The following is a 13,997-nucleotide window of genomic DNA, read 5'->3' on the forward strand; positions in this document are numbered from 1 at the left end:
CCCATACACCAGAGGTGGTGGGTTCAAACCCAGCCCCGGCCAAAAACTGGAAAAAAAAAAAAAAACATGCAATGAGAGAATCTTCTCCCTACTTTGATAACAATATGTTAAATAAATACCATAAAAATATGTCTTATGAAAATTTCATATTTTAATAAGAATAAATTCAAGAATGAACAAACACTTGGCTCGATGAGGATAATTATTGTTTAAAATCACATTAAGTCCAGCTCTTTCTTCACACCTATCAACAATGAAGAGAGAAAAAGATTCAAGATGATGGACAGTGCTCCTGCAGAGTAAATCTAGGTTAAATTTTAAAATATTTTCCTTATATAAAAAGTAGAGAGAGTATACTTAGCCAATTAAAAGCATAATGCACATATAATAACTTGTTTGGCTAGTTGTCTGTAATATTCAAAAATATATATCTTAATACTAACAGTTTTAAGAGATTTAAAAGCAAGAAAAATTGTTTCTCTAAGTAGATCAGTTATGAGGAAAATTACATAATGCATACAAATGTATCATACAAATGTATACTTATTCTGCTAATAGAACTTGTTGATTCCTTTAAAACTTTAATCCATTACATCAATTCATTGTTTAAAAAGGAATAAAGAGGAGGGAGGGAGAAGAAGAAAATGGGAAGGATGAAAGTGAGGAAGTCTCTCTGATACTTTCTTATAAAGTATTATAATTTTCAATAATGTATCAGTAATTTCTGCAATAGTTCTTTAAAGGTAAAACTTTTAAGAAACTCAGTCTATTGGGTTTAGAAACCTAAAGTTCATGCTGCTAAGTAATACCTATAACATCAATTGCGCTTTTTCCTCTTCCTTCCCACATATATTTTTATTTCTTTCTTCCTCTATCTTCCCCTCTCTTTTCCTTCTCTCTCCCATTCTCTCTCTCTCTCACTTCTCTGTTCTCTTCTCTCTCTCTCTGTCTCTCACACACACTATTTAATTCAATTATAAGTCTAAAATAAGACAACTGAATAAGAACTCCCTAGAGAAATAGCAGAAAGAATAAAAACACACATAGAGTTAAATAAGTCAGAAAGCCACATTGTTTATTGGCTACCTTCCTCAAGTCTTTCTTGTTCTTGATAAACCAGCTGTGTCAGATCTGGACAAGTGTGGCTCCAAAACATCTTAGAGAGTTTAATTCTCTCAGTGGTATTACGAGAAATAGGAGGAAAAAGAAACAATCCCAGTCTTAAATCCCAGTACCCCAAAAGCACAGCTGTATGTGTTTCAAAGGTTTTATATAGCATATCTCCATAGATATCCTCTTGGTTTTAAAGCATCTCAGTGATTATAGTTTTCCTCAGTGCATCTTCCAAATCTATAGGTAGAAGGATTAAACATCATGCAGAGCCAGGTTGTGCTTTAATCTACAAAGCTTTAGTAGCAGATTTTAGCAGTTTACCAAACTAGACAATATTTGAAGATATGTTAACCCAGTAGAGTGAAAGAGTGATTTTATAAATTTTAATTCTAAGCTTCAGAAACTTTTTATAGTTGATCTCATCTTCTATGTCATGTCAAAAAAAAACAAAAAACCCCACCAAACTGGCTTCATCAGGATATTCTGCAGCAAAGTTAACCTAGGGTAGATCTAGAATAAATTGAGTCCCCAAAGAATGACCCATAACTGTGCTTCAGGAACACACTGGATCTTGACCAATTCCAATAATAAAAACTGTGAAGATAAAAGCAGGTGTTTGCCTCATTGGGGAACTTGACAATCATGTTATTGGATAATGTATAAGTCTGGAAAAGCATAACAGTTGTCAAATTTATATTTTATCAGAAAAGTGAAGATTTACACAAGAATAAATCCAAATATGAAATCTGTTTTTAATCAAAAGATAAACTATAAATCTATGATTTTTTTCAGTTCAAACTACATTGCATTCTTATCTTTTACTAATATATGATTAGCTTGATAAATGTTAAGTACATGGGGAAGAACGCCATTGTCCAAGTTTCTTTTTTTAAAGATTGCTTAAAAGTAACTTTACAAGCCAAGAAAACAAGCTAAAGAAAATCCCAAATTAGTGGTACTCTATTCTTATTACAAATAATGATGTAAACAACCTAATTTATAAAATCACAAATGTTTATAGTTAAATACTATAGTCTATTTTACTTTAGCAAAATATTACTGAATGATGTACCACTGAAATATTATTATAATAAATATTTCCCCCAAAGTGAAGCAAAATTCTACTCTCAAATGGAATACAATTTAAACTACAAATACTAGAACCAAGAAAAAGGAGAAACATATAGGAACCTCATAGCCCACCTTTCTTCTTGACTGGCATGCTTGGGTCTTTCCACTGCTACAGGATTCAAGATCTCTTTTCAGGTCTCACCTTTATCCAGCTGGATTGAGGCCAAAACCCAGGTATCTGTTGCAAACCACTTCACTGTTCAGTTTTGAAATCCAGGCTGAGTCTTCTATTTCAGATAAAGAAAATAATGATGTATTTTTTCCACAACTAAACTTTTTTCACTGCCCACAGACTTTAGAGAAAAGTAACTTGAGTTTTTCAAGTTTTGCAATTTTTATAAAATAATTATACTGTTTTAAAAACCTGAGAAAATTATTGCAAGCATAAAAAACGTTATTAAAACTCCTCTTCTGGCAGCAACATTTTTGGAAGTTCAATGACTAACTCAATGAAGGCACAAACCAAATTTAGACAGCTTTCTCATTACTTTATACATGACCAAATTCAAAGAAAAACTGGATAATGATAAAGATCCTCAATTCTTTAGATAAAAATTTGATCCCCCATCCCCCCCCCAAAAAAAACACTGTTAAAAACCTCTTTCACTCTGGTCTATTAAAAGGTGGATGAGTTTGAACAGTTTTCTGGGGCAGAATACAGCCCCCCTTCTATTTACTGGATCAGAAGTTCCAAATCTCACCCCCTTAGCACGACAGGAGCCAGCTTGCTGTCACTTCCATTTTTTTCTTCTGTGCTCTCCAAGCCCCCCAGGCTTGATCCTTAATGCCCCTCTTATTCTGATCCTCCCATGTATTAATCGAGAGGATTGAAAAAAAGGAAAGCAATCCCTTGGCATGGAGACATTAAAGTGACAGTGCGACTCAACGGGCACTTGATGCAGGATGAGTTGGCGAAGCAGATTTCTTCACACTGGAGTCATTCACATCGTGCCATGTCTTCGCATTCAAGCAGCTCCCTATCCGGCGAGGAAAAACACAGAGACTGTTCCAGAGGAGAAGCCAAACCTTCCCCCAAAGGTGTTTTCAGAGACGCTGTAGTAGTATTAGACATGTAAGCATAAGCTGTGCAAACGGTCCGCAATTTTCTAAATGAGACAGTGGCAGCTGCTTGGCTTTCACATCCACCCTTTCTTTCAATCTCTCTTCAAATTACCCACCTTCCTTTTGCAGAAAAGACAAGACATTTCTCTGCCACCGCTGGCCACCCCTGCCCACAACCCGTTCTTTTATAGAAGAGCACTGAAATGTCCTGCACTCTCCACGCGATGAAATGTTTCCTCAGGCAGAAGAAACAGTAGCACAAGAAATTATATAACTCTCGAATTTGGCTTCTCTAAGACATGGAGACTGGAGGGTCGGGGGTTGACGGTCTGGGAGATACTGCTTGGTTTTTAACAAAATAGTGCCAGGCCTCCTCGCAGTCCCTCCTCCACCCCACCCCCCGAAACACAGGCTGACAAGTGAAGTGGGTCTTCTAGGGGGATAAGGCGCAAATTTCTCTCAGGTCGCTGTCCAAGAGGGGCGAAAGGAGGAGATCTGAGGGGTCTAAAGACTGGAGGGAGTCAAACAGCTGCGTGGGGAGGAGGCTAGTGAGGGCCGCTCTGACAGTGCTGGGCGGCCGACTGGGGGTTCTGAGGAGGAGGTGCCCAGAAGCGGAGCCTCAACACAAACACACGGGCCAGGTCAAAGGGGTGAGCTCTTTCAAGGAGTGAAAGGGGCGCATAGCTAGTCGCCAGCTAATGAAACTGCACTAAGGAGAGGCAAGCGCGCAGCAACAATCCTGCGCTCCGGCCGCCCCACGTTCCTCTCAGGACTGGGGAAGAGGGAGCCGGACTGACAAATAGCAGGGGGAGGAAATAATGAGCGTGGGGGCGGGTCCACAGGCGGCTGGACCTTGTCGAAGCCAATGAGTGGCCGTAATTTCGGGACATCACGTCCAATCACAGCCCGGATGGAGGGCGCGGCGTTTGACTGAGTGGGGGCGGGTCTGAGCTGCCAGCTAGAGGTGTGAGCCGTAGGACAGCCCCACTTCCCGCCCAGGGCGTTCTGGGTCCCCTCCCACCTGCAAGTCACGTGAGTCGCCAAAATGGCGGCGCTCGGGCGTGAGGCTGGCACTGACCCGATAGATGCAGGTGTGCCATCACTGGGAGCTGGGGAAACGCCCAAAGTAAGTGGAAACCCGAGGTGGTGTGGGCCATGATTTCTGCAGCCTCAAACTATTAACAGACTTTTCTAAGATGATTCACGTAAGGGGGAATGAAAAGCTGAAAGAGTACTGCCCCCAAGCCTGTGCAAGGCACCGTCGAAAGTCCTCAGTTGCAACGGAAAACAGGATCAATAGACTATCTGGAGTCTAGTCCTTATTATATACAGCTTCCTTTTTCTTGTCGCCGGGTCTTTGCACAGGCCTTTTTTTCAACTTAGAATATATCCCTGCGCCTGGGCGGCGCCTGTGGCTCAGTTGGTAAGGCGCCGGCCCCATATACCGAGGGTGGCGGTTTCAAACCCAGCCCCGGCTGAACTGCAACCAAAAAATAGCTGGGCTTTGTGGCGGGCGCCTGTAGTCCCAGCTACTTGGGAGGCTGAGGCAAGAGAATCGCTTAAGCTCAGGAGTTGGAGGTTGCTGTGAGCTGTGTGATGCCATGGCACTCTACCGAAGGCCATAAAGTGAGACTCTGTCTCTACAAAAAAAAAAATATATCCCTGTGCCTATCCCTCCCAACTTTACCGCCAAGTTTCTTCTCAGGTAATTGGTTTAAATGGCACTTCCTCTGGGAAGCCTTCCCATACTTCCTAATTAAATTTTCCTAGAAATTGTTGAGGGATTATTTTTATTTTAATTTTTTTGACATCCTCATTCTGCGTTTAAATTCCATGCTTTTGTTTTCCTTGACCTCCCGCTAGTTTGGGAGATCCTGAGTACACTGACTTTTATCTTAATTCCCCAGGGGGCCTGCGTATGCCAGGTGCCCCATAAATGATGAGTGAATGTTGAATAAAATTCTGAAGGTCTGGTGAAATAATAAATATAAAGGCTTTGCAGACTATAAACCTAAAACACTGTTACTGACATAAGCGTGGTGACCAGTTGAGTGGCCTTGGCTTAATTTTTAGATAAAATGTTGGTTATACTTATCAAAAGGTCAGGGGAGATACCATGATCAGGAAGGTGGTTTTCCCAAGGCAGGGCTTATCCATTCCATCACAGATGGGCTGACTCCTGCAATTTCTCCAAATGTGGGAAACTCAACCCCACAATTTGTGAAAATGGAGAACTGTGATCATGCTCTTCCCTGCTAAAAATATTTATAAAAAGTAAAGAAAAAGATGTTATAGCAAAATGTTTATATTTTAAACTTAAAATGAAAGCAGGCCATTCTTTTGACAATGCCTTGCAAGGTTTAGGGCCAGCACTCATTAAATGTTTGCTGTCCTGTTTTCAGTGTTAAAGTATTTAATGTCCCGTAATCATGATTCTTTTCCTTGTACAGAGGTTTGGTGTAGAAAACCTAGATTTAAGTCTAGTTCCTGAAAATTGCAATTTTTAGAGGTTTCCCCACCCCCATCCTCTTCAGATAGTTTAAAGAAAAAGCAGTTCTGAAATGAATGGTCCAAGGAAAGAAACACTTCCACTATTATTCATTATGTAACACCGTAAGATGGTACAAAGAAGTCCATACCTTCTGGATGTTGATTCTATCGCCAAATGAGTAATGCAGTGATACTCAACATGTTGTTTGTCCATTGACTACAGCATCAGAAGCACTTGGTACTATAGGCCTCACTTTACCTCTGTTGAATCCTGACACTTCTGAAGGGAGTTCAAGAGACTGCATTTCAGATACTCCATGCAATTCTTCTGCACACTTAAGGTTGAGAACCACTGTTTTATAAGTATCCTCTGTGTTCATTATTCTTAGTACATTCTAATTCTTTTGCGTAGGACTCTTTAAATTGGAGATTTAATATTTGTCCTTGACTATAAACATTAAAATGGAGACTGGTGTAAATTTGTGACGCGCCATCAATTTTTTTTTTTATCTATTTGGCTAATCTGGAAGAAAATCTGAATTTTGCATTAACAGCCCTTCCACTTACTATTGTAGTAAACATTTGCAACCACAATTTGGATTTGCAAGAAATGTCCATATTTCCTTGTTTAAATGAAATTAAACACAACTCTTAATCCCCACAATGCCAGAGTGGCAAAAAATGTAACACATGTTATTAAGACTTTCTGCCGAGACCTGAGAGTCTTACACAGAGCAAACAATTCAGAAAGTATGTTGTCTGAGGTTGCAATTTTTTTTTTTATCCTCATTTGTTTCTGTTAAGATATTACTAGCCAACTGGGCAATCCTTTATGGTCATTGACATTGTCAGTTGTCATGTATACCACATAACTATTTCTGGCAAAGGCCCTACTTTCACTTCAGGTGCTAATAGGGAACTACATGTGTAATTTATATAGTCCAGATGATATAGGGCCTGACACATTACTATACTATAAATTTTTTTAATCTGAATCTGTAGAATTTATAAGATCCTATTTAATATTAATATGTAATATCATTAGTTATTATGGCTCTGGAATTTTGTGTTTTCCAGGACATCAAGATGGCAGCATCTGTTCATGGTCAGCCTGGTCCTTCTCTAGGAGATACAAAATTCAGGAGACCAATGGTCATTGAAATCATGGGAAAAAAATTTGAATGTCTTAGGAAAGAAATGTAAGAGATACATCCAATCTGAAATTCAGTAACTATATGCAAATCTTTTGTATTGCTATTTTTTCTAAGGAGTATCTAAGATCTGATTAACGTGATTGAGTTGTTTATGAAGGAAACTTACTGAAGAGAACTGGAGGGAAACATGGACACATGAAAATAGTGGCTTGTTAGGATATTTGGGATTATGTATAATTTATTTTACTTCTTAAAAAAATGTCCAAAATTGGGCTTGCAGTAGCTTACATCTATAATCTTAGAACTCTGGGAGGCCAAGGTGGGTAGATCGCCTAAACTCAATTCAACACCAGCCTGAGCAAGAGTGAGACCTGGTCTCTACTAAAAATAGAAAAATTAGCCAGGCATTGTGACAGGCACCTGTAGTCCCAGCTACTCAGGAAGCTGAAGGCAAGAGGATCACTTGAGCCCAGGAGTTTGAGGTTGCTGTGAGCTGTGACGCCATGGCACTCAACCAGGGGCGACAAAGTGAGACTCTGTCTCAAAAAAAAAAAAAAAAAAAAATTCAAAAATTATTGCTGATACATTTTGATATGTATGATATCAAATATATGATAAATATATTTTAATTAGTAATTCGGAGAAAAGCACTAGAGGGGCTGTTTATACTTAACTGAGAAGCAATTACAATTCATCAGTTTAGGATTGATTATCTCAGCCATACTTCTTACCACAGCAAAAGAAAGTGCAGATTTCATGGAGCATATACAGTCTGACATTATCATTTTGACTTTTAAATGAATAGAGCTTAAGAAAAAATCAGAGAACAGGTGATCTTAAACTTTAGAAATTTCTGGATTGAGGTATGGGTAAGAATAAGAAAACTAGGTCTATCATATCTCTTTGGATGAGGTTTTATAAATCCTAAAGAAATTATTTTTAATGTATCAAGGCTAATTAAGAAACAGTTATTTTCAGGTGGCGCCTGTGGCTCAAGGAGTAGGGCGCCAGCCCCATACACCGGAGGTGGTGGCTCAAACCCAGCCCTAGCCAAAAAAAAAAAAAAAAAGAAAACTGCAAAAGAGAAAAAAAAAGAAATAGTTATTTTCTAGAAGACCTAGCCAAATGTAAACAGCCTTTTTTAAATGACCTTAAGCAAATTAATTTTTAGTAGCAGGAAATTCTTGGATTTAGGTAGTTCACCAAATTTGGCTACATTGGAACATATTTATATTTATTTGTGGCCAAAATTCTTTAAAGGAGCTCTATTTTAGAATCACCCTAAGTCTTCTCAGAAAGAGAATCATATTGTCCCATTAGAATGCAAGTTTCATGAGGAATGGGCATTGTTTTTTCCTTTCTTTTGCTTTGTTTACTGCCCTATCTCCAGCACTTAGAAAATACTTTCATATAGTAAATGTTCAAGAAATATTAGAGAGAGGGAAGGGGTGGGGGAAAGAAATGAGAAGGAAAGAAAACAGGAAACAGAAAGAGAGAGAAGGGAAAATAAGGGAAAGGGAAAGAAATAGAAAAGGACTGAGAAAACAGCGTGGCATCCCAAAGAATGAAAGTATTATGTTGAACTTAATTTTTCTCTTCATTTTTTCTGTTAGGACATTGAATGGAATGGGAACAGTGCTCTTTGGAACAACAGCTGGATTCTCTGGAATATTGGCAAACTTCATTTTTAGACACTGCTTTAAAGTTAAACATGGTGCTTTGAAAACATATGCATCATTGATTACACTTCCATTTTTGTCTACGATAGTTGCTTACAAGCTCTTTGTAACTGATGCTTTATATTCAGGTAAATTTAAATTCACAAATGTGTAATGTAATTATGTCTAAATAAAGATGTAATTAACATATACTATTGCTACTGCTAATAATCCCTTACATTTGTATGTTGCTGCACCAGTTACTTACAAAGTATCTTCACATGTATTGTCCTAGTGATCCCCACAACAATCCTCCCAGTTAGGCAAAGTAAATAGCACCGTTTCTTTTTTATAGATAAGCAACTCAGAGGCATGTTCAACTGCATAGGAAACAATATAATATACTAGACAAAGAATAGACTTTAGAATATCATATAATACACATAATTTCATTTATTTATTTTTGAGACAGACTGTCACTATGTCGCCCTCAGTAGAGTGCTATGGTGTCACCGCTCACAGCAACCTCAAACTCTTGGGCTTAAGTGATTCTCTTGCCTCAGCCCCCCAAGTAGCTAGGACTACAGGAGCCTGCCACAATGCCTGGCAATTTTGTTGTTGTTGTTGTTATTGTTTGTCAGGCCCAGGCCAGGTTCGAACCTGCCAGCTCCAGTGTATATGGCTGGCACCCTAGCCACTGAGCTACAGGCACCGAGCCAATACTCATAATTTCAGACCCTACCTCCTACCACTTAAGTTTGTGATATTCAGCAAGTCATTTCATCCAGGAGCTTCTATTCTCTCATTTATGAATCAGTAGTAATAGTATTTACCTCACAGGATTGTTGTGAGAACTAAAAGATACCGTATGTTAAATGGTTAACACAGTATCTATTATATTGTGGGCTTCTAATGTTATTTCCTGCCTCTTTACCTTGAGTTCCACAATTAGTAATTGATGGAGCCTTTAGCCCTTATTTATTCTTTAAGTCTGTGTTTAAATATCCTTTCCCCAGGGAAATCTCTGACTCCCTTATAGTAGGATAGGTTTCTAGATATCGTCCCCATTCACTTTACCTTCAAAACATTGTCCTACTTAGAATTATTTAAATATTTGTCTAATGTCTTTCTTTCTTGTAGACTGTCCAGAAGGTCAGAAATCAAGTCTCTTTTATGCACCACTGTTTCCCTCGCATCTAGCATGTGCCTGAGACATAGTAGACAATAAAAATGTACTCACCTAGAATCCAGGCGTCTGATTTGCTAGTTTACTATTCTTTCATTACTTCTATAATTGCTTCTATAATAACCATGTAAGTAAAAGGTAATTCTCAATATGCTAAAATATAAGACCATCTTTTTAATGTGATGCATTTAGTCTGCTATGTGCCACAGACTTTGTATTTCTAATATTTTTGCCTACAGTTTCATTATAGTTGGACGCACTGCAGATAACTATGAGATAAAACACTATGTTAAAGCTCTTATCCCAAGTTTTAAAGGGAGACTGAATTTGCTTTTGTTTTCCAGATAATATAAGCAAAGAAAATTGTGTTCTTAGAAGTTCACTGATTGCCATAGTATGTGGTGTTTTATATCCCAGTGGTTTGGCTTTTTCTAAAAATGGACGTCTGGCAGTCAAGTAAGTCTGTTATTTCTTTTCTTCCTTTCTCTTTCCCTTCCTTTAATTTTATTTTAAAGTTTAGCAAACTTTCCTTATTCTTTAGCTCTCAATGATATGTTTTAATCAAGTATAGTAGTTTGGTATTTCAAATAGCTAACTTTTAACTTTTTTGCTATCTACATGATAGACCTAGGATGGAGTTTATTAGCTGATAAACTTATGATAAAATATTATCCAGGAAAAGTGACTAACTCTTTCTACTTTTTAGGTATCATACTGTCCCACTGCCACAGAAAGGAAGGGTTTTACTCCATTGGATGCTACTCTGTCAGACAGAGATAAAAGCAATGGCAGTTCCTCTCGTCTTTCAGACAGCATTTGGAGTATTGAATGGACTACACGATCATGCAGTGTTTGAAAAGTCACTTGGGAAAACTGTGAATAAAGATTAACCAAAGAATAAATGGATGCTAACTCAGCGGAAAGGATTTTTATGAGGATTTGAGCATTCCTGAAAGAGTTAAAACTAACACTGGACAGATGATTTGTTTCTGTCCTTTCTGCCTGGCATATAATAAATGCTCAATAAATATTCAACAATTAAATCAATAAATGTAAGTTTCATCTTACATGTAAGATGTAAGTTTTATCCTTTTTTTTTTTCAAAATATGTCCATTTTGTCTGGTACGTAGTATATAACAAATATTCAGTAAACATTTAGTAATTAAATAAACATAAATGTAACAATAATGAAGGTTTCATCTTTATGTGTGGAAATGGGTTTAGGCTTCAAAGTCTGGTCTATGCAGTTATGTATTCATTGATTCATCAAACATGAACATCTGCTAAGCCTCAGGAACTGTATTACATATAATAAATATTTCTTCCCCAGAAGACCTCACAATTAGAGGAATGAGAAATGTAAACATACAGTATGAGAGAATTTAGAGAGGTATACACATAATTCTGTGGGACCACTGAGGGCATAATGATGTATTACTTAGGCAAAAGGGGAAGCTATGGGGAGAAAATAACACTTGAGCTAAGTTTTAAAAGAGGAGTTAGAAGTTGATAAGAAAGCAAAGAGTGAAATAACATACAGGCTATTTCTCTAAACTCTAATTCAATATATTACTATCTTAACATTTACTAATTGTCTTGACTATGTAGTTTAAACATTTATTGAGTGCCTATTTGCTATATATTAAGATAGGTACTGGGGTACTGCTATATATTAAGATTCACTCCCTGCTCTCAGGTAGCTTCAAATCTTAAAGTTCACAGTATGGTCTTGATTCTCCTAAGGCATTCCTAAGCCACGCATTTATCTTAGTTCAGGAATGAAAACTGATTAAGAATTAGAGAACGGAACCTCACATCTCATTCTTCTTGTCCTGCCCATATTCATTTTGAGAGTAAAGACTTGGTAATCTTGCAAATACAGCAAGTTGACGTATGTTCACCTCTCCTGTCACCTGAAAACTGAACGGATTCTTACTTTACTCTATGTCTTTAAATTGTCTTCTACAATACAAAAGCTGGCAAGGCAATATTTACCTTTGGCATTAGAAAGCAATACTTGCCACAGTGACCACAAGAGACCTGAAAGGGGAAATTAGGGAAAACTTGGTCTTGTGGGTCCACACCCAAAAGTAAAGCTAGATAAGTCATTGAAGAAAGGCAACCAACCAGGTCCTGAAATTCAGACGTGCAAAGTACAGCCTGGAGCTTGAATCAGTGTTCAAATCCTGCCTTCCCTACTTAGCAACACAAGTGACTTCACCTCTGCACCTCAGTTTCTTCATCTGTAAAGTGGGGAATAAAAATTGTACTCATCCTCATGGAATTGTAAAAATTAAATGAATTAATATCTGTAAATCAAAACAGTGCCCAACTCACGGGCAGTCTATATGTGTTTATTGCTGTCTTTGTCTGTTTGGGCTAGTGTAACCAAATACCTTAGATTAGGTAGCTTGTAAATAACAGAAATTTAATTTCTCATGGTTGTGGAGACTAAGAGATCCAAGATGAAGGAACAAGCATATTTGGTATCTGATGAGGGCCTGCTGATTCATGGATCATAGATAATGCCTTCTTGCTGTGTCCTCACATAATGAAAGGGGCAAAAGATCTCTGTAACCTCTTTTATAATGGCACTAACCCAAATGATGAGGTGTCTGCCTAATCTGTTCTCAAAGACCCCACCACCTAATACCATTACGTTGGGGATCAGAATTTCAAAATATGAATTTTCAGGGAAACAAACATTCAGACCATAGCAGGCACCATTGTTACAGTTATTATTGTTGCTACTAATGCGTACAATATTGTGGTCCTTTTCCTAATCTGTAGTTACCAGTTTAAATTTTAGATGGCAAAGATTAGAAACCCAATAAGGGGGATTCAGAAGATACCTTGTAGTTGAATAAACATGTATTTATATTTATTCAGCTAATGTTGAGTCATCACATATATGAAATACATTGAATACCATACTAAATGTGTTTCTTCTGAAACATTAATAACTGCTTTGTAATGTGGTTATAAAGATTCAAATACATAAAACCATCCCGTACCATACCTGGTGTGCAGAAATTGCTCGATAAATGTATTTACTTTCCCTGATACACAGAGCAACACAGAATAAGAATGACAGCAGTATTCTCATCAATAAAAACTAAGATATGATCCTTCTTATGTTAACTTCACTTCAATCTTGCTTCCTTCATTTCCCCCGACTTCCTTTGCCATGTAATTTTCCCCCTACTTTGCTGTTGTATTGCACTGTAGTGTACTATATTGATTTTCTGACAGCTTTCATACAATTGTTTTATCTCAAATTAACTATCCAGTATTTGAATTTCCAAGTTTAAGCAATAATATAATAATGAAGAAATAGTATTATATAGATAAGGTTAAATTCAAAGATTTCTTCACCCACCTTCATAAGCTTCATTTAAAAAAATATTCTTCTGAAGATAAATAACCCATATTCCTCCAGCTCTGTCACCCTATCCCTATAAACATAGACACACTAACATTAATTAACATGAATCTCTTGGTAGCTCTGAACCCTACCAGCTTCTTTTTTCTTTTTCCCCTGCCTAGACCCCATCGGTCAGCTCTTCATCCTTTTCATCCTTTTTACCAGATTCTCCTCCCAGGTTATTATGGCCAAGTAGATGTGAGGCTAAAACAACCCACGAGAGGCTCCTTATTTAAATATCTCTCCCATGGGAAGGATGTCTGGCCCTCTTCTCTAGGCTTGGCTAAGGGGAGGTGGAGTAGGCTGAGCCCACCCCATGCCACCAGCTTCAATGCAGTAACAAAAAAAACACACCAAAGCCTCCCCAAGACTAGGCATAGCAAAAGAAAAGATTGGTGAGCCTAAAGACATAGCAATAGATATTCAAAATAAACTAAAAAATAATTCAGGAAGGGGAGGAGCAGAAATTTTTTCTGAAAAATTACCAAACTTGATGAAAACTATAAAGCCACAGATTCAAAAGCTCAATGAACTGCACACAAAAGAAACATGCAAAAAAACTACTACCAAGCCACATCATAATCAACTTGCCTAAAACCAGTGATAAAGAGAATATCTTAACAGGAGCCAGAAAAATAACAATGGAATGAGAATGACAGCAATCTTCTCATCAGTAAAAATGCAAGCATGAAAACAGTAGAGCAAACTTTCTAAACTACTGAAATGTTAACCCAAGATTCTGTAACAAAAAAATATTTTTCAAAAACTAAGTGTCTTA

General features: G+C 37.5%; 2 protein-coding genes, 1 non-coding gene and 1 pseudogene across 4 annotated transcripts in view; 2 read left to right on the forward strand and 2 right to left on the reverse strand.

The window, feature by feature from the left end:
• Positions 1–3,408, reverse strand: part of DLG2 (discs large MAGUK scaffold protein 2) — a 2,435,891-nt gene extending 2,432,483 nt beyond the window's left edge. The window contains exons 1-2 of the mRNA XM_053560224.1: positions 2,946–3,408; positions 2,317–2,471 (exon numbers count right to left, since the gene is read on the reverse strand). Of these exons, the coding sequence (XP_053416199.1) occupies positions 2,317–2,335 (19 nt within the window). The 5' untranslated portion in view covers positions 2,336–2,471; positions 2,946–3,408. The remainder of the gene's footprint in view (positions 1–2,316; positions 2,472–2,945) is intronic.
• Positions 3,409–4,296: 888 nt separating this feature from the next.
• On the forward strand, positions 4,297–10,994 carry TMEM126B (transmembrane protein 126B). 2 transcript variants are annotated; one of them, XM_053562589.1, is made up of 6 exons: positions 4,348–4,432; positions 6,020–6,137; positions 6,874–6,995; positions 8,564–8,757; positions 10,139–10,250; positions 10,501–10,994. In XM_053562589.1, the coding sequence occupies exons 2-6, from the start codon at positions 6,114–6,116 to the stop codon at positions 10,682–10,684; spliced, it is 636 nt and encodes a 211-aa protein (XP_053418564.1). In that variant the 5' UTR covers positions 4,348–4,432; positions 6,020–6,113; the 3' UTR covers positions 10,685–10,994. The 2 variants fall into 2 exon arrangements, with proteins under 2 accessions (XP_053418563.1, XP_053418564.1); XM_053562588.1 differs by lacking the exon at positions 6,020–6,137 and having other exon boundaries at positions 4,297–4,432; positions 10,501–10,991.
• On the forward strand, positions 5,394–5,561 carry LOC128566265 (U1 spliceosomal RNA). Its single transcript, XR_008374541.1, has one exon. It is a non-coding gene; the product is annotated as a U1 spliceosomal RNA (small nuclear RNA).
• A 2,419-nt stretch (positions 10,995–13,413) lies between the features above and the next one.
• On the reverse strand, positions 13,414–13,541 carry LOC128566248 (uncharacterized; annotated as a pseudogene).
• Between the last annotated feature and the right edge of the window lie 456 nt (positions 13,542–13,997).

The sequence above is a fragment of the Nycticebus coucang genome, chromosome 14 (genome assembly GCF_027406575.1).
Source record: "Nycticebus coucang isolate mNycCou1 chromosome 14, mNycCou1.pri, whole genome shotgun sequence".
Classification (NCBI taxonomy): Eukaryota; Metazoa; Chordata; class Mammalia; order Primates; family Lorisidae; genus Nycticebus; species Nycticebus coucang.